Source organism: Salvelinus fontinalis, chromosome 30 (assembly GCF_029448725.1).
Source record: "Salvelinus fontinalis isolate EN_2023a chromosome 30, ASM2944872v1, whole genome shotgun sequence".
Taxonomy (NCBI): Eukaryota; Metazoa; Chordata; class Actinopteri; order Salmoniformes; family Salmonidae; genus Salvelinus; species Salvelinus fontinalis.
In genome coordinates this window covers 42,032,577-42,057,660 of record NC_074694.1, presented here as the reverse complement: position 1 = coordinate 42,057,660, position 25,084 = coordinate 42,032,577, and the positions used below count along the sequence as shown (strand labels likewise).

At 41.8% G+C, this 25,084-nt stretch overlaps 1 protein-coding gene across 3 annotated transcripts in view; it reads left to right on the top strand.

Annotated features, from left to right (window-relative positions):
* The first annotated feature begins 3,945 nt into the window (after window positions 1-3,945).
* The window catches only part of LOC129829254 (monocarboxylate transporter 6-like), a 30,267-nt gene continuing 9,128 nt past the window's right edge, over window positions 3,946-25,084 (top strand). The window contains exons 1-3 of one of the 3 annotated variants that reach the window (XM_055890953.1): window positions 3,946-9,973; window positions 11,996-12,082; window positions 20,851-21,305. In XM_055890953.1, the coding sequence (XP_055746928.1) occupies window positions 20,945-21,305 (361 nt within the window). In that variant the 5' untranslated portion in view covers window positions 3,946-9,973; window positions 11,996-12,082; window positions 20,851-20,944. The remainder of the gene's footprint in view (window positions 9,974-11,995; window positions 12,083-20,850; window positions 21,306-25,084) is intronic. The other 2 variants (XM_055890955.1, XM_055890954.1) reach the window with 2 other exon arrangements.

Sequence of the window (25,084 nt, the reverse complement as noted above, 5' to 3'; positions counted from 1 at the left end):
GATGTTTGCCTTTTGCGTTTGGCTTCCTCGTCCTTCCTTTGACTCTTAGGTGCCTCTGGTTTGAGCAATTTCCTCATCAATTTTGTCTTTGTGCTCTATAAAAGTGGGAGTTGATAGACAGCAACAATTAGGCAAAAAATTACTTAAGCATTGTAATAATAGAAGAGACACCAGTTTAACATATCCATGCAAACATTAGAGACAGACGTGAGAGAGAACCAATGTCACATAAGTTACAGACAGAGCGAGACCTACCACTTGTTTCAATCACTTTGGCAGGAGAACTCTCGTCCTCCCACACAACATCGTCCCCACACAACTCTCGTCCTCCCACACAACATCCACTATATCCCCCAGGTGGAACTCCTCTTTAAGTATTTTGTTGTGAGGTACAATATCAAAATTGGGTGGCTCCTCCTGCCACTCTGTTAGCATGGAGTAATCATTACAACGGGGGAGCGGTAGGTAGACTGGCGGGTAGGAGCATTGGGCCAGTAACCGAAGGATTGCTGGATCGAATCCCTGAGCTGACCATGTAAAAATCTGTCGTTCTGCCCCTGATCAAGGCAGTTAACCCATTGTTCATCGGGTGCCGATGACGTGGATGTCAAATAAGGCAGCCCTCTGCACCTCTCTGCTTCAGCTTAACTTAACTGTATACACGTTTTTTTTTACATTGTATTTATTTATTCAGAGTGTATATCAATGAAGGTGTTTCTTAAACTGGCAGCATGATATATAAATGCATTATTACATTGACTGAACTGTGGGCCTACTGAAATCATTATCAATTGTGTTGGTATCTATCAAATTAAAAAAGCATATACTATATTTATTGCATATGAACATTGTAATTTATTACATTTCTCATCTGCTGAGTTTAAATGTCTGATATTGCACTATATTTCAAAAGTCTATTTTCTCTGTTGTTACAATATACTGCATCTCAAATACTGTAGGAATATCAAAATCCTGCAGTTTTTGGTTCTGCAAGATTGCTGCAGGAATGTACTTGGCCCTGCAGTTATTGCCATATCCTATACGAATATCAAAATCCTGCAGGGTTTGGTCCTGCATGATACCTGCAGGAATATTCATGTTTGTGCAGGACTTTCAACATTTTTGCATGACAAGTCATACTTCCGCAGGAGTCCTGCAGGAGCATCAGGGACTTTTCCTGCAGGATTTTGTCATCCAACAGGATTCCTGCAGGACACCTGCACAATTCCACCACAAAAGGTTGAATTCCTGCAGGATTCGTGTAGGACTTTTTTGTAAGGAGCCAGTGTTATTGGCACTCGTTATATTTTTATGCAAATATAAAAAAATGCGACATGCATTTTCAGACAGTTCCAACATTCCAAATCCTACAGGAAATGAGGGTGTTTTTGTTATCAAAAAAAGTGAACTGTTTGATAAAAGTTAGATAATTCCCAATAATATGCTGCGCGCAAATCCTATAATCTCCCATTACATCTGAATTTAGTGAGAAATGTACACACGGTTGATAAATAAAGCCCCTGGACTCTATGCTATCACCTGAACTCTGGTGAAGTTGTGGTCCAAATTGTTGAGAACTAACGGGTTCCCCTCTATGGAGGACCAAACCTGTCATAATTAGAAATAAATGATTAAGTTAATAAATCCACATATACAGTACATTTGGAAAGTATTCAAGGTGAAACTTCGCTCCCAGTCTGAGGTCCTGAGTGGTCTGGAGCAGGTTTTCATCAAGGATCTCTCTATACTTTGCTCCGCTCATCTTTCCTTCGATCCTGTCTAGACTCGCCTTCCCTGCTGCTTCACCGTAGGGATGGTGCCAGGTTTCCTCCAGGCGTGACTCTTGGCTTTCAGGCCAAAGAGTTCAATCTTGGTTTCACCAGACCAGAGAATCTTGTTTCTCATGGTCTGAGAGTCTTTTAGGTGCCTTTTGGCAAATTCCAAGCGGGCTGCCATGTGCCTTTTACTGAGGAGTGGCTTCCGTCTGGCCACTCTACCATAAAGGCCTGATTGGTGGAGTGCTGCAGAGATGGTTGTCCTTCCCATCTCCACAGAGGAACTCTGAAGCTCTGTCAGAGTGGCCATCGGGTTCTTGGTCACCTCCCTGACCAAGGCCCTTCTCCCCTGATTGCTCAGTTTGGCCAGGTGGCCAGCTCTAGGAAGAGTCTTAGTGGTTCCAAACTTCTTCAATTTAAGAATGATGGAGGTCACTGTGTTCTTGGGAACCTTCAATGCTGCAGACATTTGTTGGTACCCTTCCCCAGATCTGTGCCTCAATACAATCCTGTCTCAGAGCTCTATGAACAATTCCTTCAACCTCATGGCTTGGTTTTTGCTCTGACATGTACTGTCAACTGTGGGACCTTATAGAGACAGGTGTGTGCCTTTCCAAATCATTGTAGGATGTCATTGTACATAAAAATTTGTTCTTAACTGACTTGCCTATTTAAATAAAGTTTTAAAAAATCAAATAAAAAATCAATTCCAATCATTTGAATTTACCACAGGTTGACTCCAATCAAGTTGTAGAAACATCTCAAGTATGATCAATGGAAACACGATGCACTTGAGCTCAGTTTCGAGTGTCATAGCAAAGGGTCTGAATACTTATGTAAATAAGGTTTTTCACTTTTCACCTTGTCAATATGGGGTATTGTGTGTAGATTGATGAGGAAAGCAATTGATTTAATCCATTTTGGAATAAGGCTGTAACGTAAAAAATGTTGAAAAAGTGAAGGGGTCTGAATACTTTCCAAATGCACTGTAAATAGAAACGTTTATAGATCAATAAATGCACACATAAATCAATGAAATACAAAAATAGTGACCAAAGTTCATTCCTGTTTCTCCACATATTTGTATGTATTAAATTATTGATCTATGTATCATCTAAATATTCACACTTTCATTCATATATATATTTATTAATGTATTTCTTCCTCTGATTTGATAATGTGGGGGTGTCAATCAAACATCTGTGGGTGGTAAGCATGCACACCATTGGTTGCTCAATGTTTTGATCAACCAATGTCTTGCAACGTCTTGCTTTTGCCTGGCTCTGATGGTCCAAAAAGAGAGATGTACAACCCGTAGATAGCTACATTAGCCCAGTTTTTCTGGCAAGTAGTATGGCTGCAATCTTGGGTCAGCTAGCTGCTACAAGGGACAGAGAGGTGAACCCATACATGTTTTACAATTTGGAGGAAGTTGCCTAACGACTTCACCAGAGTTCAGGTGATAACAGAGACTCCTGATGCAGCACAACATAGACAATTGGCCTCTGGGCCACCATAATCACAGTTTTTCAAATGGTCATTCAATACAATACTGTTTCAAAACTGAACGCACCCCAGGCAAATGCACCGTGGCATTGATCAACCAATGGTGTGTTAGATACCACCCACATACGTTTGTTTGACACCCCTTCATTATCATATTTGAGGAAGAAATACAGAAATAATATAAATGAATAAAATGAAAGTGGGATTAACTATTTAAATAATTATGTACCCTATGTATGTTTGCATCATTTATCCATGTATTAATTAATATTTTTATGCGTGCATCTATTTATGTATCTCTTTATTTATATATTTGTATATTTATGTGTGCATTTATTCAACTATTTCTAACTATGGCAGGTTTCATCCTTCATAGAAGCGGCTTGTACAGTAATGCCAAATCGGATAAACTGTGTTGGCCATTCTTGAGCATGTAATGTAACGGTATACTGGTAAATATGACTGCTAGTATAGCTCAGAAAAAATAAACCGTCCATCACACAAGGAAGTACGCCTCACATTGCAATTTCTTTGACCACTCTATTTTTTAAAATGTCATAATCAAGCAGATTTTTCTACCCCTCATGTCCACGACAGATTGGTCTGGATTGGCAGTACCAATGGACCAAAATGTGACTGTTCGTAATGCAATCTGTGATAAACATAGCCGCATCAAGGCTCTTACATCCTGGTCTCCTCCCACCCCACCGAGAACGCGATATTGTTGCTCCAAGGCAGAGGCTAGGAGTTTCAGTTGGTTTGTGTATGATGTGGTAGAAAGGGTAAAAATGGTCGAAGCGAAGTAATGGCCGTCAGAAATAATACTTAACCTCAAAAAGGTAAGAAACTTGCGCTATGGGTGGCTTGCCAACGTGTTTATGTGTAAGGTATACAAGCCTTTCTAGCCGACCTTAATTTGCTGAGCAATGTGACAGTCTACTGAAAAACAATAGGCTAATTGTGTTGCTTTCCTATTATGTCAGTGTTTTTTATTATGCGACTGGACATAAATTAAACTAAATGTAACCTATGTATTTTTGACGGGAAGTAGGCTATTTGAGCCAAGAAGATAATCTTCAACAATAATAACAGACAGTAAACTATAGGGCAGGCAAACTGTTTTCACATCGCCGTAGTCGACGAGTTGTGATCTCGAGCGTTGTGCTGTTGCTGTACATTTGATTCAAAATAGCCGCTCTGTAATTTGGAGTTCGCATACGGTCAATGGTTTGGATGTAACGAGGTCTAGGTCTTTCTTGACCCAGATAGATTTTGATCTCCTACAGTTAAGATTCCTAATATCAAATAGATTGATATTGGCATGCCACGTGGATATGCTACTAGAGCGCCAAAGGGACCAGAAAACCAATTGCTACTGAAAATTGAATTGGATGTTGATGCCCAAATTGGACCATGGCACCACAGTCTTTGAAGATTGTCCAACTACTCACACATTTAAGTTTTAGAATGGGATAAATGACAGCTGAGTTACATGCTTCTCATCCTGTCATGAATGTGCGCCTAAATGCAAATTATAGGCAATGTTTGGAAATATTTAAGGCTAATTACGCACAGTCGCAATGTGAATTTGTGCCACTAAACAAAGATTACATCCATAAATCTTCACTGGAAAAGGTATTGCACAGTAGGCCATTCATTCGAATTTGTAGACTTTCGCAAGCATATGCAAATATGTGCCATATATCCTACTCCCTTCCCCCTTCATGAACAGTCAACAATAGGGGAATTCTATGGGATTATTATCTAATCAAAATTGATTGGTTGCATACACATGATTAGCAGATGTTAATGCGAGTGTAGCGAAATGCTTGTGCTTCTAGTTCCGACAGTGCAGTAATATCCAACAAGTAATCAGTTCAACAGTTCCCCAACAACTACCTAATACACACAAATCTAAAAGGGAGGAATGAGACTATGTACATATACATATATGGATGAGCGATGGTTGAGCGGCATAGGCAAGTGCAGTAGATTATATAAAATACAGTATATACCTAATGTAAGATATGTAAACATTTATTAAAGTGGCATTATTTAAAGGGACTAGTGATCCATTTATTAAAGTGGCCAGTGATTGGGTCTCAATCTAGGCAGCAGCCTCTCTGAGTTAGTGATTGCTGTTTAGCAGTCTGATGACCTCTACCTTTGCTGCACCTGTACTGACATCACCATTTGGATGATAGCTGTGTGAACAGGCAGTGGCTCGGGTGGTTGTTGTCCTTGATGATCTTTTTGGCCTTCCTGTGACATCGGGTGCTGTAGGTGTCATGGAAGGCAGGTAGTTTGCCCCTGTAATGCGTTGTGCAGACCGCACCACCCTCTGGAGAGCCTTGCGGTTGAGAGCGGTGTCGTTGCCGGGATACAGCCTGACAGGATGCTCTCGATTGTGCATCTTTATTTTTTTACCGTTATTTAACTAGGCAAGTCAGTTAAGAACAAATTCTTATTTTCAATGACGGCCTAGGAACAGTGGGTTAACTGCCTTTTTCAGGGGCAGAACAACAGATTTTTACCTTGTCAGCTTGGGGATTTGATCTTGCAACCTTTCTGTTACTAGTCCAACGCTCTAACCACTAGGCTACCTGCCGCCCCATCTGTAAAAGTTGGTCAGGGTTTTGGGTGACGAGCCAAATTTCTTCAGCCTCCTGTTGCGCCTTCTTCACAACACTGTCTGTGTGGGTGGACCATTTCAGTTTGTCTGTAATGTGTACCCAGAGGAACTTAATACTTTCCACCTTCTCCACTACTGTCCCTTTGATGTGGATAGGGAGGTGCTCCCTCTGCTGTTTCCTGAAGTCCATGATCATCTCCTTTGTTTTGTTGACGTTGAGTGAGAGGTTGTTTTCCTGACACCACATTCCGAGTGTCCTCACCTCTTCCCTGTAGGCTGTCTCGTCGTTGTTGTTAATCAAGCCTACTACTGTTGTGTCGTCTGCAAACTTGATGATTTAGTTGAAGGTGTGCATGGCCACGCAGTCGTGGGTGAACAGGGAATACAGGAGGGCGCTGAGCATGCACCTTTGTGGGGCCCCAGTGTTGAGGGTCAGTGAATTGGAGATGTTTCCTACCTTCACCACCTAGGGGTGGCCCATCAGAAAGTCCAGGACCCAATTGCACAGGGCGGGGTTGAGACCCAGGGCCTCCAGCTTGATTATGAACTTGGAGGGTACTATGGTGTTGAATGCTGAACTGTAGTCAATAAACAGCCTTCTTACATAGGTATTCCTCTTGTCCAGATGGGATGGAGCAGTGTGATAGTGATTGCATTGTCTGTGGACCTGTTGGGGCGGTATGTAAACTGAAGTGGGTCTAGAGTGGCCGGTAAGGTGGAGGTGATATGATCCTTGACTCAAAGCAAAGCACTTGATGATGACAGAAGTGAGTGCTACGGGGCGGTAGTCATTTAGTTCAGTAATCTTTGCCTTCTTGGGTACAGGAACAATGGTGGACATCTTAAAGCATGTGGGGACAGCGGACTGGGATAGGGAGCGATTGAATATGTCCATAAACACACCAGCCAGCTGGTCTGCGCATGCTCTGAGGACGCGGCTAGGGATGCCGTCTGGGACAGCAGCCTTGCGAGGTTAACATGGTTAAATGTTTTACTCACGTCGGCCACGGAGAAGGACGGGGGGGGGGCAGTCCTTGTTAGCGAGCCACGACGGTGGCACTGTATTATCCTCAAAGCGGGCAAAGAAGCTGTTTAGTTTCTCTGAAAGTGTGACATCGGTGTCCGTGACGTGGCTGGTTTTCTTTTTGTAGTCCGTGATTTCCTGCTACATACGCCTCATGTCTGAGCCGTTGAATTTCGACTACACTTTGTCCCTGTACCGGCATTTCGCTTGTTTGATTGCCTTGCGGAGGGAATAACTACACTGTTTATATTCAGCCATATTCCCAGACCTCTTTCCATGGTTAAAAGCGGTGGTTTGCGCTTTTCAGTTTTGTGTGAATGCTGCCATCCATCCACGGTTTTAATAGTTACAGTGGGTACAACTTCTCCAATGCACTTCCTTATAAACTCACTCACCATGTCAGCGTATAGATTGATGTTGTTCTCTTGAGGCTGACCAAAACATATCCCAGTTTGCGCGATCAAAACAATCTTGAAGTGTGGATTCCTATTGGTCAGACCAGCGTTGAATGGTTCTAGTCACTGGTACATCCTGTTTGAGTTTCTGTTTATAAGATTTGCCGAAGGGAGGGTGGGGGAGGCCTTTGTATGCATCGTGGAAGTTAGAGTAGCAGTGATCGAGTGTCTTACCCCCACGTGTAGTGCAATCAATATGCTGATAGAATTTAGGTAGCCTTGTTCTCAAATTTGCTTTGTTAAAATCCCCAGCTACAATAAATGCAGCCTCAGGATATATGGTTTCCAGTTTACATTGTCCAGTGAGTCCAGTGAAGTTCCTTGAGGGCCGTCTTGGTATCTGCTTGAGGGGTAATGTACACAGCTGTGACGATAACTGACGAGATTTCTCTTGGGAGGAAATATGGCCGGCATTTGATTGTAAGGAATTCTAGGTCGGGTGAGCAGAAAGACTTGAGTTCCTATATGTTGTTATGATTACACCATGAGTCATTAGTCATTAAGCATACACCTCCGCCCTTCCTCTTCCCAGAGAGGTGTTTATTTCTGTCGGTGCGATGCATGGAGAATCCCGCAGGCTGAACCGATTCCGACGACATATCCCGAGAGAGCCATGTTTCTGTGAAACAGAGAATGTTACAATCTCTGATGTCTCTCTGGAAGGCAACCGTTGCTCGAGTTTCGTCTACCTTGATATCAAGAGACTGGACATTGGCGAGTAGTATACTCGGAAGTCGGAAGAGGTGGGCGATGTGCATGTCTACGGAGCCTGACAAGGCCGCTCCGTCTGCTCCTTCTGCGGTGCTGTTTTGGGTCGGCTTCTGGGATTAGATCCATTGGGTGGTGGTCCAAACAGAGGATCCGCTTTGGGAAAGTCTTATTCCTGGTCGCAATGATGGTAAGTTGATGTCGCTCTTATATCCAATTGTTCTTCCCGGCTGTAGGTAGTAAGACTTAAGATTTCCTGGGGTAACAATGTAAAAAATAATACATTAAAAAAACAAAATACTGCATAGTTTAAGGACTCGAAGCGAGGCGACCATCTCTGTCGGCGCCATCCTGTAATGATAACAGCATTACGTGAGTTTGTATTTTAGATTTGTGGTTGCAATTACGATTTGCAAATGTGTAATTTTTATTTCGCAAGCTTGATGTGTGAATAAATGTAACAACTATCGCAAACTTGTGACTTGACATTTGAACACGTTTTATAAAATTGGCAAGGATGATTTATTTTCAGAATTATAAAAATTCCATTTATGACATTGAATATTCTGCTGTGAATCAAAAACACACTTGCAAATTTTGAATCTACGCATTCTCAGATTTCTGTCGATGCGATCACAAACCCAGAGATTCGTACATTTATAGACAGTGTTTCGCAAGGACAAAATTGGGGGCAGGACCTTCAACACCTGACCAATCAGTTCCCTCTGTCAAAACCAATATCATTGGCTGTCTTGTTCCATCAACCAAACCGCATGCAACAACAAGAGCTGACCAGGAAGACCTGATGGAGGAAGATGGCAGGCGCGCGACCATAGGTGAGGTCTGGAAAGTTTGCTTTCACAGTTTGTATGAAGTGATGTTATCACCTTCGTATACGGTCGTGTGTGTAACCTTAGCACTATATAATGTTCATCCCTATAGTTAGATACATCCCCAAAGTTCATCCATTGGCTAGTCAGCTCCCGTTAGCTAACTAGCTAGTTATTTGTCAATAACAAGTTAGATTATCTTTAGCCAGATCCTACCCCACTACAGTGGTAATTTACATCAGCTAAATTGTGGATTTAGCTAGTTAGCTATATGTTTTCAAAATGTCACGTATGAATAAAAGATGGCTAATTGGTGAGTCATCCCTAGATGATACCAGATCTAGCTAATCTTCATGTTTGTATGCAGTAACTTTTACAGGAGAATTATGCAAACATAGTGTTGCCCACAGTCTTCTATCTATCTCTCATTCTAGAGCATAGAACCCTGAGTTAAATGTCATTGTTCATCATTTTTATTACATTACATGTGTTCACGTTGTCTCTTTTACCTATGATCACAGCGTTGTTTGAAACACAGCATATCTAATAGTAAAAGTTCTGGTCTAATTAACGAATCACCAATAATTCCAAATAGCTGAGAGATTTTTTACAAACTTACAGCAATTTTTTTTTTTTTAAACCAACCCCTTCCCCTTTCAGGACTGCTCTCCAATATGTGGAAAATAATTCTGACGAGATTTCATACAACATGAATGTTTCTGTGGCGGAAGGTACAGCTCTTAATGACACTGATATATTGATCATCTGATCGGTTTCTATTTCAATTAGGCTTTTTGTTACGTACACAGCATGGCTGATCTGAGGTGAAATAGTTTGAAAGCAAAGGACAATGTATCTCATAAATATGGAAAACTAGGAATTTCATGACATGCTTTGTTTAAATACATATTATTTGTATGTTCGAAAGATTGTCCACAGAGGTGTCAACATCCTTGAAGGGGGTGCTGTGGAAGGGGGTGCCAAGGAGGGGAGTGCCTCTGAAGAGTGTGTAGCTGGGCCATCACACAAAGCACCAGAGCCTGGTTTGGATTTAATTGTTTTGTTTCTCAGTTGTGTCTTTAAGCACTATGTGACAAAACCGATGTCACTGCATCTTAACAACAAGAGGATGTAGGGGTGCATGTCTTGTCACGTTAACACAAAATTCTGCGTTTTTCACACAGAAAAGAACGCATAAGAAATATCTTGCTGCGTTTTGTAAATGCAGATGTAAAATGTTTCTTAATGTAATTTCTGCTTGGGATCAGACCCATTTTTGTGCTTCACTCGGAGGAGAATTCACGAACGGGAGTGAAAGAACTATAGTTACATGCCCCTGATCACTTTATTGAAGCCAAAAAAACTATTGACTTTCAATATAAAACGCAGGTGAAATGGTTGAAAAGGCAGATTTCTGAACTCTAAACACGACCCCTGTGTCAATGATAGTATTGCTTATTGTATTGTCATTACCATGGATAAGATTTTACTACTAAAGAGTTCAGACCGATAAAGTCTGTGTAGTGGTTACATCCTGTCCAAGGTAGTTAGAGAGCAATAGAGGAAATTATATATTTGTATGTAGGCTTACGTTAAATGTACCGTGCATTCGGAAAGTATTCAGACTTCTTCCCCTTTTCCACATTTTGTTACTTTACAGCCTTATTCTAAAATGTTTGAAATTGTTTTTTCCCGTCATCAATCTACATACAATACCCCATTTTTTTTTTTTGCCAAATGTATTAAAAATGGATATCTTAATTACATAAGTATTCAGACCCTTTGCTCAGACTCGAAATTGAGCTCAGGTGCATCCTGTTTCCATTGATCATCCTTGAGCTGTTTCTACAACTTGATTGGAGTACACCTGTGGTAAATTCAATTGATTGGACATGATTTGGAAAGGTACACACCTGTCTATACAAGGTCCCACAGTTGTCAGTGCATGTCAGAGCAAAAACCATGCCATGAGGTCAAAGGAATTGTCTGTAGACTTTTGAGACAGGATTGTGTCGGCACAGATCTGGGGAAGGGTACCAAAAAATTCTGAAGCATTGAAGGTCTCCAAGAACACCGTGGCCTCCATCATTCTTCAATGGAAGAAGTTTGGAACCACCAAGACTCTTCCTAGAGCAGGCGGCATGGCAAAACAGAGCAATTGTGGGAGAAGGGCCTTGGTCCGAGAGGTGACCAAGAACCCGATGGTCACTCTGACCGAGCTCCAGAGTTCCTCTGTGGAGATGGTTGTCCTTCTGGAAGATTCTCCCATCTCTGCAGCACTCCACCAATGAGGCCTTTATGGTAGAGTGGCTAGACGGAAGCCACTCCTCAGTAAAAGGCACATGACAGCCAACTTGGAGTTTGTCAAAAGGCACCTAAAGACTCTCACACCATGAGAAACCAGATTCTCTTGTCTGATGAAACCAAGATTTTGGCCTGAATGCCAAGCGTCACGTCTGGAGGAAACCTGGCACCATCCTTACAGTGAAGCATGGTGGTGGCAGCATCATGCTGTGGGTATGTTTTTTTTTTTTTAGCGGCAGAGACTGGGAGACTAGTCAGGATCGAGGGAAAGCTGAACGGAGCGAAGTACAGATAGATCCTTGATGAAAACCTGCTCCAGAGCACTCAGGACCTCAGACTTGGATGAAGTTTCACCTTCCAACAGCACAATGATGTCCTTGAGTGGCCGGACTTGAACCCGATCGAACATCTATAGAAAGACCTGAAAATAGCTTTGCAGAGATGCTCCCCTTCCAACCTGACTGAGCTTGAGAGGATCTGCAGAGAAGAATGTCAGAAACTCCCCAAATACAGGTGTGCCAAGCTTGTAGGCTGTAATCGCTGCCAAAGGTTCTTCAACAAAGTACTGAGTAAAAGGTCTGAATATTTATGTGAATGTGATATTTCAGTTTTTTTAGTTTGAATAAATGTGCAACTAGAAAAACATTATGGGGTATTGTGTGGAGATTTGTATTTATTTAATCCATTTGAGAATAAGGCTGTAACGTCTGCATTGTCTGACAGGTTCAAACAGTTTATTTCAAAACCTACTTGTGTTATAGGGGATGCTGCCGTCGGAGACAGGGTCAATCAAGACTTCATAAGTTTCGCTGTGCATACGTTGCAAACAGGCTTCCACGTGAACTATGGTATGTTGATCAATTATATTATTTTAGGCTATAGTTCTCTTGAAAGGACAAATCCGCACACTGCTAGTTTTCTTTTTACAACATTTTACGTGTCTGCCTCTGGGACAAGCTCTGGTGAAGGCCAATAGGCCGTCACATAAGCTTTAATAAAGTGATACTAGCAAGATCATTGTGTGGGTTTCTCATGTCTTTCCAGATCTCATTGTTATCTGCAACAGGATTGCTCAGGTGTGTGTGTGCCTTTTTGAATTTTGAGCCTATAGTTTTCTCACATGGTGACACCTGAGCTTTAAACCGATCATTCATGTAATAATAAACACTGCATTGATCATTTGAAAATAGTGTGTTCCTGAGTGCAGGTACATCAGCATTTCTGGAGATATGTGACCAACACATCTGATTATGTTGAGTAACAGAAAACGATGGAGCTTGTATGTATTACAATAAAGATGTAGTAATATCAGCAGGCTGGATGTATTTGCTCTACAAATTGAAGTGAAAAATAAGTCACTTTTGACATGTTTATTTTCTGAACCTGGGGGAGTATGCAGAGCTGTCTGATGACCAAAAGGCTGTAATCGGGTGTTTGGCTGACATGTGGGACCTCCCTGAGGTCACAGCCGAGAACAGCAAATGGCTATTCTACCGTCTACTACAGCATGCAGTAATTTTTACTGCAAACTCCATGAGTAAACATAGTGGGAAAAGTAACAAGCTGTTTTGAACTTACAAAAATGTTTACAGATGTGACCATCTCACAACATACATCTCTACTCCCTGTCGGTCTCCAGCTTGTTGATGAAAAAAATGTAACTGAACCTTCAGTTGATCTCTGATCGTTATTATAATAGAGAGCTGGTCCTCTGCATAAGTATCATTTAGTTCTAAGGCTGAACAAGGGTTTAGAACCTGTGTCACTGTGCCACTAGTGACACAGGTTTTGGGCTAGTCTAATGTTGACACACTCAAGCACTTCTACTTGCCACTATCCTGACTGTGTAGCTTGGGAGACATTCCCAACAATCTATATTCAAGTTCGATTAAAATCAAGAACATAGACTTTTTTTTCCTGGCAAACCTAATAATCCTGGAATGTGTCATTTTAAAAGGGGCAATCAACTGTTCTCCCTGCTCTGTTTCGGTAAAAAGATGAGGGATGGGTCTGGAGTAATATAACCGCTTTCAAATACGTAGACCGAGCTATGTATGCAAGGACTGACCATCCATATCAAAATTATAGTTTTAACCATGTTTTGAGGCAATATAGTGTTTTGTTTACATTACTTTGTTTACAAGAATTGAAATAAAACAAGCTTATATTTTGGATTTTGACGGTGTAAGAGTTGAATTAATGAGGCATTTATAGTTAGTCTTCAAGAATCCATGGGCACAAATCATTAATTTGTAAGCCCAATGTATGTAGCAACTGCAGATTGACCATTTTAAGTCAGTAAAATGGCATGTTTACTTATCACTTGTTTATGGCATTCTGTGACATTGACCTACTGAACTTTATGCTCCTTTGAAATATTTGTGTTTAATTGGCTAAATAATTTAACCGTGCACCAGGGGTACTTGTGACTGATTCCTGATATAAAGAGCCTGTTGGAGGATTTAATTTACGAACTTGATTGCTGCATGTGTTTAACAGTTTTATATAAAAAAAATGTAACCATTATTTAACTAGGCAAGTCAGTTAAGAACAAATTCTTATTTACAAACCCGGACGCTGGGCCATTTGTGCGCCGCCCTATGGAACTCCCAATCACGGCCGGTTGTACTGACGCCTCTAGCACTGAGATGCAGTGGCATAGACCGCTGTGCCACTCTGGAGCCCGAGGTGTTACATGGCCTGGACATATAGATCACGTCCGTGTGACTCTGAAGGGGATAGGGGGTCAACCACTGACAAAAGCGATGTCATCTCTAGCATTTAAACTCAGGGATTACAAGTCCTCTTTCTGAGGCCTCATAGGTCATCAGTGCACTCTCCCAGTCGATGTCTTGAAGTTCTTAGAAAATTAAAACACCTTAGATATAGATGTCTTTGGCAGTAATGGAATCTTTTTGTAAGCACTATGGGAAAATTAGGCTTTTTGGATAATCACTGAAAATAAAGGTCTGTGGTTAACAGGCTGAGGAGATCTTGTCTGTTTTGTTCTGAGGGACTCATTTTCTGCTAATGTCAAATTTGAAGCATTTATGTAATGATTTTTTTTTAAAGCACAAGGCTTCATAATGGTCTTGTTAACTGACTGATATCTCATAGAACAAAACGTGTAAGACCTAAGCCTGTATTAACCTCTGACCTTATTTTCGGTGTTTATCCACAAACCCTAATCTTTCCCCATTCATGTTGTACAATGGCTTAACAAACCAGGTAACTCATTTACGTTTTTTAGAACTACAAGCTGGCGAGCTCTATTGCTTAACACATACAAGTGTTGCTGATGGTTTGACTGGTTTACTGCCATGTGGCACATCAAAACCCTGATGACTTCAGAAGCAGGTGTGATAGTAACAAAACGAGGGAAGGGAACATGAAGTAAACATTTCACTTGGAAACAAATGCACCCAGGGACTTTACCTCATTGTGCACACACAGGTGGAAGACCGCTAAATCAACAAATGACGTTGCAAGATGGCTATTAAAAACATTCTATGCATGTTTCCTTAATATTTATGTAGAAGTGGTAGGGGTTTTACATTGTGATACCTACTTTTTTTTTTTTTTTTTTACTGTCACAGCTGTATTAATAATTGATTAATGGTGATTTATGCTTCATTTGTCTGATAAAAAGACATGCCTTGATTGCACACCGTGGACCCTTGTGGACTGAATAAGTTGAAAGCCGTTGATGCCCTGTTGTTGGTAGCTGCATCCAAGTACAGGATCTGTATATACCAGTAGACAGAAAACACTCATGGTGTTGATAAATGTAAAATCATGACAACATTGCATTGATGATCATGAAGAAAAAATAACTAACTATGCTTAGGCTACTATTTTAATCATATCAAATATACATTCTTCAAAGAGTTTTGTAAGGGCTTGCACATTTTAGTATTTGAAATCATATTTCATTGTTCACAAACAGCGTGTCTGACTAGACTAGAAGCTGCCCTGGACTGTAACTGTAGATCAGAAGCATGAATGGACATGTTAGCCTACTACCAGTTTGGAGTCTCTGTTTCTATCGGTTACTCTAAGAGTGCTAGAAGTCTCACCCCAGACCATAGCGGCTAAACAATTGTCCTCTCCTTTACCCCCTTCCTCTCCCCGCTGAGCTCAGAAGACAGGGGCCTGTATTCACAAAATGTCTCAGTAGGAGTGCTAATCTAGGATCAGGTCCCACCTGTCCATGTTATCTTATTCATAATGATCACCCTACAAGGCAAACTGATCCTAGAACAGCACTTCTACTCTGAGACTCTTTGTGAATACTGGCCCAGATGTGACCATTGGTGTAGTTGTGCCTGGAGAACTGGGTATACTCTAATTTTGCCCAACATTTTTCAAACGGTCCGCCCAGCAAAGGAAAGAAGCAAATAAGCAAAGGAAAAGGAAAGGCGCCCTGCGTGAACATTTTTACGAGTCAGAAATTCACAGGTTTCAGATGTTTTCTAAGTCACACTTTTTTTAATAGAAAATCAACAAAATTGGATGCTTAAACCACATCAGGAGTCCACTTTTGAGGTCTAAAAAATATATAAAAGATTTTTTTGGTGTAGTTACCCTTTAATTATAGTGTGCAGGCACCTAGCACAGTTGTTTGGTTAGTGGTGTTTCTGTAGCACATGAGATTTGAGTTTGCAAAAAAAATGGCCACTGGATTGATGCAAATAATCACGATCGCATTCTGCCTGGTAGGCATGGCTACTTTGTATCTGGTTAACATTTAATTGCCAGAAGACGTTTAGGCCTGTCATTTGCATCGCTATATTTGACCTGTTCCTTAATTGTTTGAAACTTGTATGTTTACTTCATTATGCGGCATGCATATCTTAGCTTGCTTGAAAGTAGCCTATAGCCAAAATCTCATCATAGAAACACGGAGGCAATTATTTCACAATGATTTACTCATGCGTTCTCCTGTTCTATTGGTTTGTCTAGCAGCTAAAGCCATTATCCTAGTCAAATGCAAATAGTTTGGGTAGCCGTTTGATTAGCTGTTCAGGAGTCTTATGGCTTATGACAATTTTTAGGGCCTCCCTCTGACATTAGTATGGTATAGAGGTCTTGGATGGCAGGAAGCTTGGCCCCAGTGATTTACTGGGCCGTACGCACTACCCTCTGTAGTCCCTTGCTGTCTTAGACCAAGCAGTGATGCAACCAGTCAGAATGTTCTCGATGGTGCAGCTGTAAAACCTTTTATGGATCTGAGGACCCATGCCAAATCTTTTCAGTCTCCTGAGGGGGAATAGGCTTTGTTGTGGCCTCTTCACGACTGTCTTAGTGTGTTTGGACCATGATAGTTTTTTGGTGACGTGGACACAAAGGATTTTGAAGCTCTCAACCAGCTCCACTACAGCCCCATCGATGAGAATGAGGGGGTGCTCGGTCCACCTTTCCTGTAGTCCACAATCCTTTCCTTTGTCTTGATCATGTTGAGGGATTGGTTGTTATCCTGGCACCATACGGCCAGGTCTCTGACCTCCCTATAAGTTGTCTCATCGTTGTTGGTGATCAGGCCTACCACCTACCACTGTTCACCCATAACTGCATGGCCTACCACTGGCCATGCAGTTATGGGTGAACAGAGAGTACAGGAGGGGACTGAGCATGCACACCTGAGGGGCCCCCGTGTTGAGGATCAGCGTGGCAGATGTGTTGTTACCTACCCTTATCACCTAGGGTCGCCCGTCAGGAAGTCTGGGATCCAGTTGCAGAGGGAGGTGTTTAGTCCCAGGGTCCTTAGCTTAGTAATGAGCTTTGAGGGCACTATGGTGTTGAACGCTGAGCTGTAGTTAATGAAACGCATTCTTACGTAGGTGTTCCTTTTGTCCAGGTGGGAAAGGGCAGTGTGGAGTGCAATAGAGATTGCATCATCTGTTGGTGGTATGCAAATTGGAGTGGGTCTAGGGTTTCTGGGATAATGGTGTTGATGTGAGCCATGACCATTCTTTCAAAGCATTTCATGGCTATAGACGTGAGTGCTACGGGGCGGTATTCCTTTAAGCAGGTTACCTTAGTCCCTGTGCCCAAGAACTGCTTGAAACATGTTGGTATTAAAAAATAAGTGAGTATACGCAATGCCCTCTGAAAAATAAGTGGGTATAGACTAGGGATGCACCAATTATTACATGTTTGGCCGATATCCGATATTATCCTTGCCAAAAAAAAATGATACCGATATTTAAAAACTTTGCGGCCGTTTTAAGCATTCTAGTACAGTTAAATAGTTCACACACACACGGGCGCAGCGGTCTAAGGCAATGTATCTCAGTGCAAGAGGTGACACTACAGTCCCTGGTTTGAATCCAGGCTGTATCACATCCGGCCGTGATTGGGAGTCCTATAGGGCGGCGCACAATTGGCCCAGTGTCGTCTGGGTTTGGCCATCACTGTAAATAAGAATTTGTTCTTAACTGACTTGCCTAGTAAAATAAAGGTCACACGCACCACACTGACAAAAAAGTTAATTTTTGGGGCATTTACATATGTCCCCATTACCAGTAAAACATCATCAAAACCTATTTCTTTCACTTACTTTCTGTTTCGTTGTTCATTTGTTCAGTCTCAACCAGGATTTCATCATACATGTCAACCTGTAAAGTTTCAGCTATGTCTGACCGTGGCCTTTCTTTCACGGTGCGCACTGTCACTGTGTCCGTTTCCATCTTGTCCAGCTGTGTATAACAACATTTCATTTTAACCCTGTTTCTTATCTGCATCAAAGTAGCAGTCCTTGTACCTAGCATCAAGCATGGTGGCGACACAGTAAAGAGGCTCAGAGAGAATGCCACCGAATCGCTTGTTCACAGCCTCGAGTACTTTTGTAAGTTTTAATGGTCTGTGTTGGCAGTGTTGTTGAGCAGGCGTTTCTATGCCATGACCGAGGGTATCACGTCTGCTGCAGACGCAGTTGATTAGCTTATTTCTTGAGTCAGTTGTTTGAATGGCGCTAGGAATGTGTTCATGTTTCAAACATGTTCTCAAATGCCATTGAAATGGCAGCAGCGGTATGAGACCCAGTACGTTCTTGAGCATGCAATACGGCTTTCCTCAGTACGAAATCCTCGTCCACCCACTGTGCTGTCAGACTCTGCATGCTCATGGGGCTGACATCGCTGGTCCCAATGTCAGTGATGCCCATAGCAAGTAGCTCATAGATGTGCATTTCAACAATACTGTGTAACTCCGGTAGGGCAACATCTGAAAAATAGCACCTACTTGGTAGTGTGTACCTGGGCTCAAGGTGCTCGACCAGTCGGTGAAAGCCAACATCATCCACGACCGAGAACGGTTGATTGTCAAGGGCAATGAATTCCATTATCTTGGCGTTAATGGTTTCGCCTTTGAGTTGTCTCGCTGAAATGTTCTTACTCTTTCAAATGACTGCTCGACTTGAACTTGTTTAGTTGTTGGAAGTGTGCGCTTAGTATTTTTCTGCTTTTGTTCTGTGTAGCGCTTTATTTTTCGTGGCGTCATTACTTCATCTACCTACGTTATATAGGTATGCACGTCAGCTTTGACATCGGTTTTGCACATCGGCGTTAAACTAGACATCGGGCCGACGTTGGCATTTTTAGCTAATATTGGCCGATTCCGATATGCGTCACCGATATATCGCTCGCGCATCCCTAGTATAGACGTGACTCAACAAAATTCATAACCAGAAAGTAATACAGTTTGGCTACCTTTTTCTTGAAAATCCATCGACTTCCCCAAACATGACGATGTTGTACCTTTCAATAAAATAAACAAGGAGAACTCGCTAAATAATTATTCAAAAACGAAACAGTTTAATATGCTCAATATCTTATCAAAAAACCATGTACCAGAAAATGTTTAAAAATCAGGTTGCCTGATTAGTTTATGATTGGTGTCTGTGTGCACCAAGGAAAGGGGGCTTTGCACTGAATAACTTAGTCGCACCACACATCCAAGCCTGGCAAGGCGAGACAGGATCTCAGTTGCACCCACACGATGCACTGACACTCTCAATCTCCACCACTGAACATGGAAGCCCATTGACACCAACTGTCCCTTGACCATATGATAGCCAGCATTTGGCTTCTGGGACTTGATGGTTGTCACAGTGTTGTTGAGCTCTTCATCACAAATAGTACTATATAACCTCCACAGGTAAACCATAATTCATGCCTTCTAAATATGCTACACTTGGAGACCCCAAATAACTCTGCAATGCATGGTACTGGAAGGTACATTTTGAGTATATTCTTCACCTCTTCTGTTTGAATGACAAGTTTTGGACTGCCTGTTACCCCAACAACTGCCTCAAACTGATGTTGTTGGGCGAGCCTCAATTTCAGCTTCGACAAGATTTGATTGAAAGATTAATGTCTCTGTGATCATTGGAGGGAAATCAACCTGATCAGCAAAGGATTCAATGAGGATATGCTCATTATTGAACAGGAATTCCTGGTAATCCAGGGGTTGTATGATGGCTTGCTGCAACCTGGACTGCAACCTCTCCAAGAGCTGGTCTTTCAGAATGTTCTGATAATAGAAGACAAACACAATTCGCTAAGCATACAGTTCACTTATGTTTTTGGCCATCAAATATTTACCCACGTATTCTTGAATAATGTCTTAGAAATGCCCGATGTCATTACTGCCTCTAATGGACTGTTTCACTCCTATTGCTTAAGTGTTGCTGTATACAGGTTGCATGGCTGTAATGTGCAGTAGGTAGTTAGCTAGCTAAAAACCAAGATGCCACCATAGAAGTGTTGCTGAAATTATCACAGGCTACACTGCTCTATGGATGCCACTGTGCTGTAAATTGGCGGTATCTGGCTAATCAATGTAAAAAAAAAAAACGGTATCTGGCTAACCAATGCATGGATGAACTTGGGGGGGGGGGACTTCAATTTGATGATGGATGATTTTGAAAACCAGTCACGAACGTTAGCTACCCAATGCATCTGAATTCACACATTAGTTTGAACTTACCCTAGGTACGGGAACTACTGCCTAGCTAACGGGAGTTGGCTAGCCAATGCATGAATACACGTGGGGGGTGTAATTAATGTCAAAGCGATGAACAAGATCAAAACATCACTTCATACAAACTGTGAAAGCAAACTTTATAGAACTCGACTGCCGTCTTCCTCCATCACATCATGTCGTCCTGGTCAGATCTTGTTTGTTGGGATTTGATCGATGGAATAATCCAGCCAATATTGGTTTTGGCAGAGGGAATTTATTGGTCAGGATTGAAAGATTTTGCCCTCAATTTTCAAAACACTTTTCCTTCGTACAAATGTACGACTCTGTGCGTCACGGTGACAGAACTCAAGAGTGCGCGCAGATTCAATCTTTAAGTGTATTTTTAATTCACAGAAGAATATTAATTGTCGTAAATGGAATTGTAATAATTCTGAAAATGAATTATCCTTGCAAATCTTATGAAATGTGTTCAAGTAAAACATTTGCGATAGTTACATTTATTCACACATCATGATACAAGCTTGCAAAATTAAATTACACATTTGCAAATCGTAATTGCAACCACAAAATGAAAATACAAACTCATAGTTCTGTCATCATTATAATCCCATACCCCTCTCCCCATTCACAGGTGAGAAGGAGAGACATGGTGAGATGGAATATACTAGTGAGTGTCATCCACCCTGGCAAACTACTAGGGCATTGCCTCAGCATCTGAGAAGAGTATGAGCCGGAGGAATCCCAACAAGGTGGCAGGGGACTGTGACAGCTTCCAGATGGAGAGCAAGGCCCCGGAGCAGGCACCCAACATGGAGCAGAAGAATGGCGAGATCATGGACTCTGAGGAGGTGGAGAATGGCAAATTTGAACCCATAAACCCTCTGGCTATGGATGGGGCCGTCACTGCACCTGATGGGGGTTGGGGCTGGGTGGTGCTGGTGGCCACCATCCTGGTGCTAGCCTTGACTCTGGCCTTCCCCTCCTGCATGGGCATCTTCTACACGGACCTACAAACAGAGTTCCAGGCCAGCAACCAAGAGACCTCCTGGGTGCCTTCTATAATGACATCAGTGCTTCATGCTGGAGGTATGGTAGTCGAGTCACATCTTAGTTTCCATAGATTTCCATAGTTTCACCTTAAGAATTTAAGTAGTATTTTTTTTCAGGGTTCTTTTTGCAGTGACACATTCATATATGCTTGCAGGGAAATGTGCTCAAAGTAAGTTAAATGATCACTGACAGTAAGTATAGTATAAGACTATTAATGTAGGTGCTTCAGTGGCCGAGCCAGTCTAAACATGGTACAGACTTCCTTCCATTTAAAACCACTTAAAGCAGAACTTCTAAACCACTCAGCAGACTAGCAGTTCAAAGAGACTTTAAAGGTCCCAAACAGTCATTCTGATTCCCATGTAAAGTTTCCATTTGTGACTAAAATATCATCCATATTAATGCTATTTTTTTGGTTAAAATTAATTTCTCTAATGGCTAACTACCAGAAAGTTTGAAAAGACAAGGCTGAGTGGGAAGGGAGCTTATATTCATGAGCTCGCCTTGACTGACATTTGTATGAAATGCCTATGTGAAGAAACTTCGATGCAGTTTTGCAGTAAAATCATCTCAAGCTAATTTCTCTCTTCTGATGCGGTTCCAAGCAGCACTGACGGATGTGTTGACATGCCAATTGCTTCAGAGTTTTGAACGACCCTTCCCCCATTTGTTCCATGCTGGCCGTTGACCTAGCCAGCCATTAACTAGCTGACACCAGACACAGAGGAGACACATACGTGACTTTGCCATAGATGAATAGTGTAAACTTTTAACTATATTTGCTGACACCCTACAGTCAAATTTTGCCACCAGTACAATTGCTTTCTAGCTATATAAACTATACCCCTCTGCAATCACGCATTCTCTGATGTTGGTTACAAGACGGTACTTATTTAAATTAGGTAAGAAAATATCATGTAACCATTGGTGTATTGGAAGAGATGGCGAACGCACACTGTCAAAAATAAATGCCAAAATCCAAAATTTAGGCTTAAACGCAAAATAAAGATGTTCGTTAATAAAACGTTGTGGTGCAAGAAACTGCATAAATGAAAGGTAAAAACAAAACACAAATGTTTCGGCTTCAGGTCATCATTAGTGTGAATGTCGGCACACACATCTGGCTTCTATTTCAAGGCTAATTGCATGTCACATGATCAAGCAAGAAAACACATAACATCTATGAATTAGTGCCTGGTAGAATAGAATGCATGACAGATTATATACTAAAGCGGACAAAAATATAATCAATTATTGCTTTTACATAAACTATGAACATTTCCTCAGAATAAATAACACAGGATATTAAGAGTAGGGAGCTAGAGATACGACTAGATAGAGGTATCGAACACCAAGAAGAGGCTATATACTGTATATGACATTAGAAGAGCTGCATGTGAGGAAGTGTTTGATAATGTAATAAACAACTTTATTTTGCATTTAAGCCTCAGTTTTAAATGTATTCATTTTTTTCGACAGTGTGTCCCATCTTTTCCAGTAGTCTTATTTTGACTCCTACGCACCTGGAACAGACACTATTCAGTAGTAAGGAACTTAAAAGAGCGCAGAATGCCTCTTACCATTGGTGTATTAAAAAGAGACTTCGGGTGATATCACCCTATCCTCTTAATAATCCTGCTTGCTGAATCCAAGTGTTTGCCATGGGGGAGGGGACCAATAACTTATGATCAAACTTTATCAATGTAGAAGCAGTCGTCATTTTTCATACTTTGGTCATCATACTCTGATCTGGTTTCATCACAATATCATCACATTTCATGGAAAACATGCTTTTGATTGTTCATGCCCTTTAAGACCAAGGTGGAGTGTTTGTCCATCAGGAAATATTATATTAGACCATATGGATGATGCTAGGCATACATTTTCTTTCCAATATCTTTTATTTGCCGTATTCATTACAGAGACAGTGTGGCAGCTGATATATGTGTTTTATGACATGTCACTGTACAGTTTGTATTTGTTTCACTCTTGAACTACACTGAACAAAAATATAAATGCAACATGCAAAAATTTCAAAGAGTTTAATGAATTACAGTTCATATAAGGAAATCAGTCAATATAAATAAATTGGGCCCTAATCTATGGATTTCACATGGGTGGGCCTGGGAGGGCATAGGCCTACCCACTTGGGAGCCAGGCCACCCATTGGGGAGCCAGGTCCCAACCAATCAGAATGAGTTTTAGCCCACAAAAGGGCTATATTAAAGACGGAACCACTCGTCAGCACCCCTCCCCCATTCCAACGATCCCCCAGGTGAAGAAGCCGGATGTGGAGGTCCTGGGCTGGCGTGGTTACATATGGTCTGTGGTTGAGGCCGGTTGGACGTACTGCCAAATTCTCTAAAACAACGTCCTGACTTATGGTAGAGATATTAACATTCAATTCTCTGACAACATCTCTGGTGGGCATTCCTGCAGTCAGCATGCCAATTGCACACTCCCTGAAAACTTGAGACATCTGTGGCATTGTGTGACAAAACTGCCCATTTTAGAGTGGTCTTTTAATTAGCTTCTTGATATGCCACACCTGTCAGATGGATGGATTATCAAGGGCAAAGGAGAAATGCTCACTAACAAAGATCTAAACAAATTTGTGCACAACATTTGATAGAGAAGCTTTTTGTGCAAGGAACATTTCTAGGATCTTTCATTTCAGCTCATGAAACATGGGACCAACACTTTACATGTTGTTTATATTTTTGTTCAGTGTATATGACACATCATGATCATTCATTGTGCAAACATTTGATTTACAGTGAGTGCAGAGGTTTGCGGTCTCAAAGTGACTGGTCAGATCAGACAGTCTTGTATAACTGACCTTGTGGGGGGACACAATTCAGTCCCATTCAAAATCCTATTTTCCCTAACCCCAAAACCTAACTAACTCTAAACTTAATTCTAATTTGAACCTTAACCCTAAACCCCCTAGAAAGAGCATTTGACCTTGTGGGGATGAACAAAATGTCACCAGTTGGTCAAAATTTTGTTTGTTTACTATTCTTGTGGGGACTTCTGGTCTCCACAAGTATAGTTAAACACGGCCGCACACACACAACCCATGGAAAGTGTGTATGAGAGTCAACACAGCCCCTGTTTGTTTATTTGATAAGGGAGATTTCAAGGGATTGTGTTTCACCCTTACACACCAATGCTGTGTAGCGCCACATGAGCTTCCTTCCTTTGTTCAGTCACAGGGGGTCTGTTTCTGTGTGGATTTCAAGCCCAAAACATCTGGGAAAGTGTGTATGCGTGTGTGTGTGTCGACTGCTTCAAAGCAACAACAAAGACTCACCAGCATTTAATTAAGTTGCTGAGTTAGAGGATTAACTCCTGAGCAATGTGTGGAGAAATCAGTAAGCTGGTGGGCATTTCCATCGAAAAGGACCCAGGAGCACCAACATGGAGGATATCAAATTAGGTGTCCAATGACAGTTAAGAGTCTTTTTGGCTGCCTCCCGGGTGGCGCAGTGGTCTAGGGCACTGCATCGCAGTGCAAACTGCGTCACCAGAGTCTCTGGGTTCGCGCCCAGGCTCTGTCGCAGCAGGCCGCGACCGGGAGGTCCGTGGGGCGACGCACAATTGGCATAGCGTCGTCCGGGGTAGGGAGGGTTTGGCCGGTAGGGATAACCAGTACGGCTGGTTGGGTTGTGCTTCGGAGGACGCATGGCTTTCGACCTTCGTCTCTCCCGAGCCCGTACGGGAGTTGTAGCGATGAGACAAGGTAGTAATTACTAGCGATTGGATACCACGAAAATTGGGGTGAAAATGGGATAAAAATAAAAAAAAGTATTTTT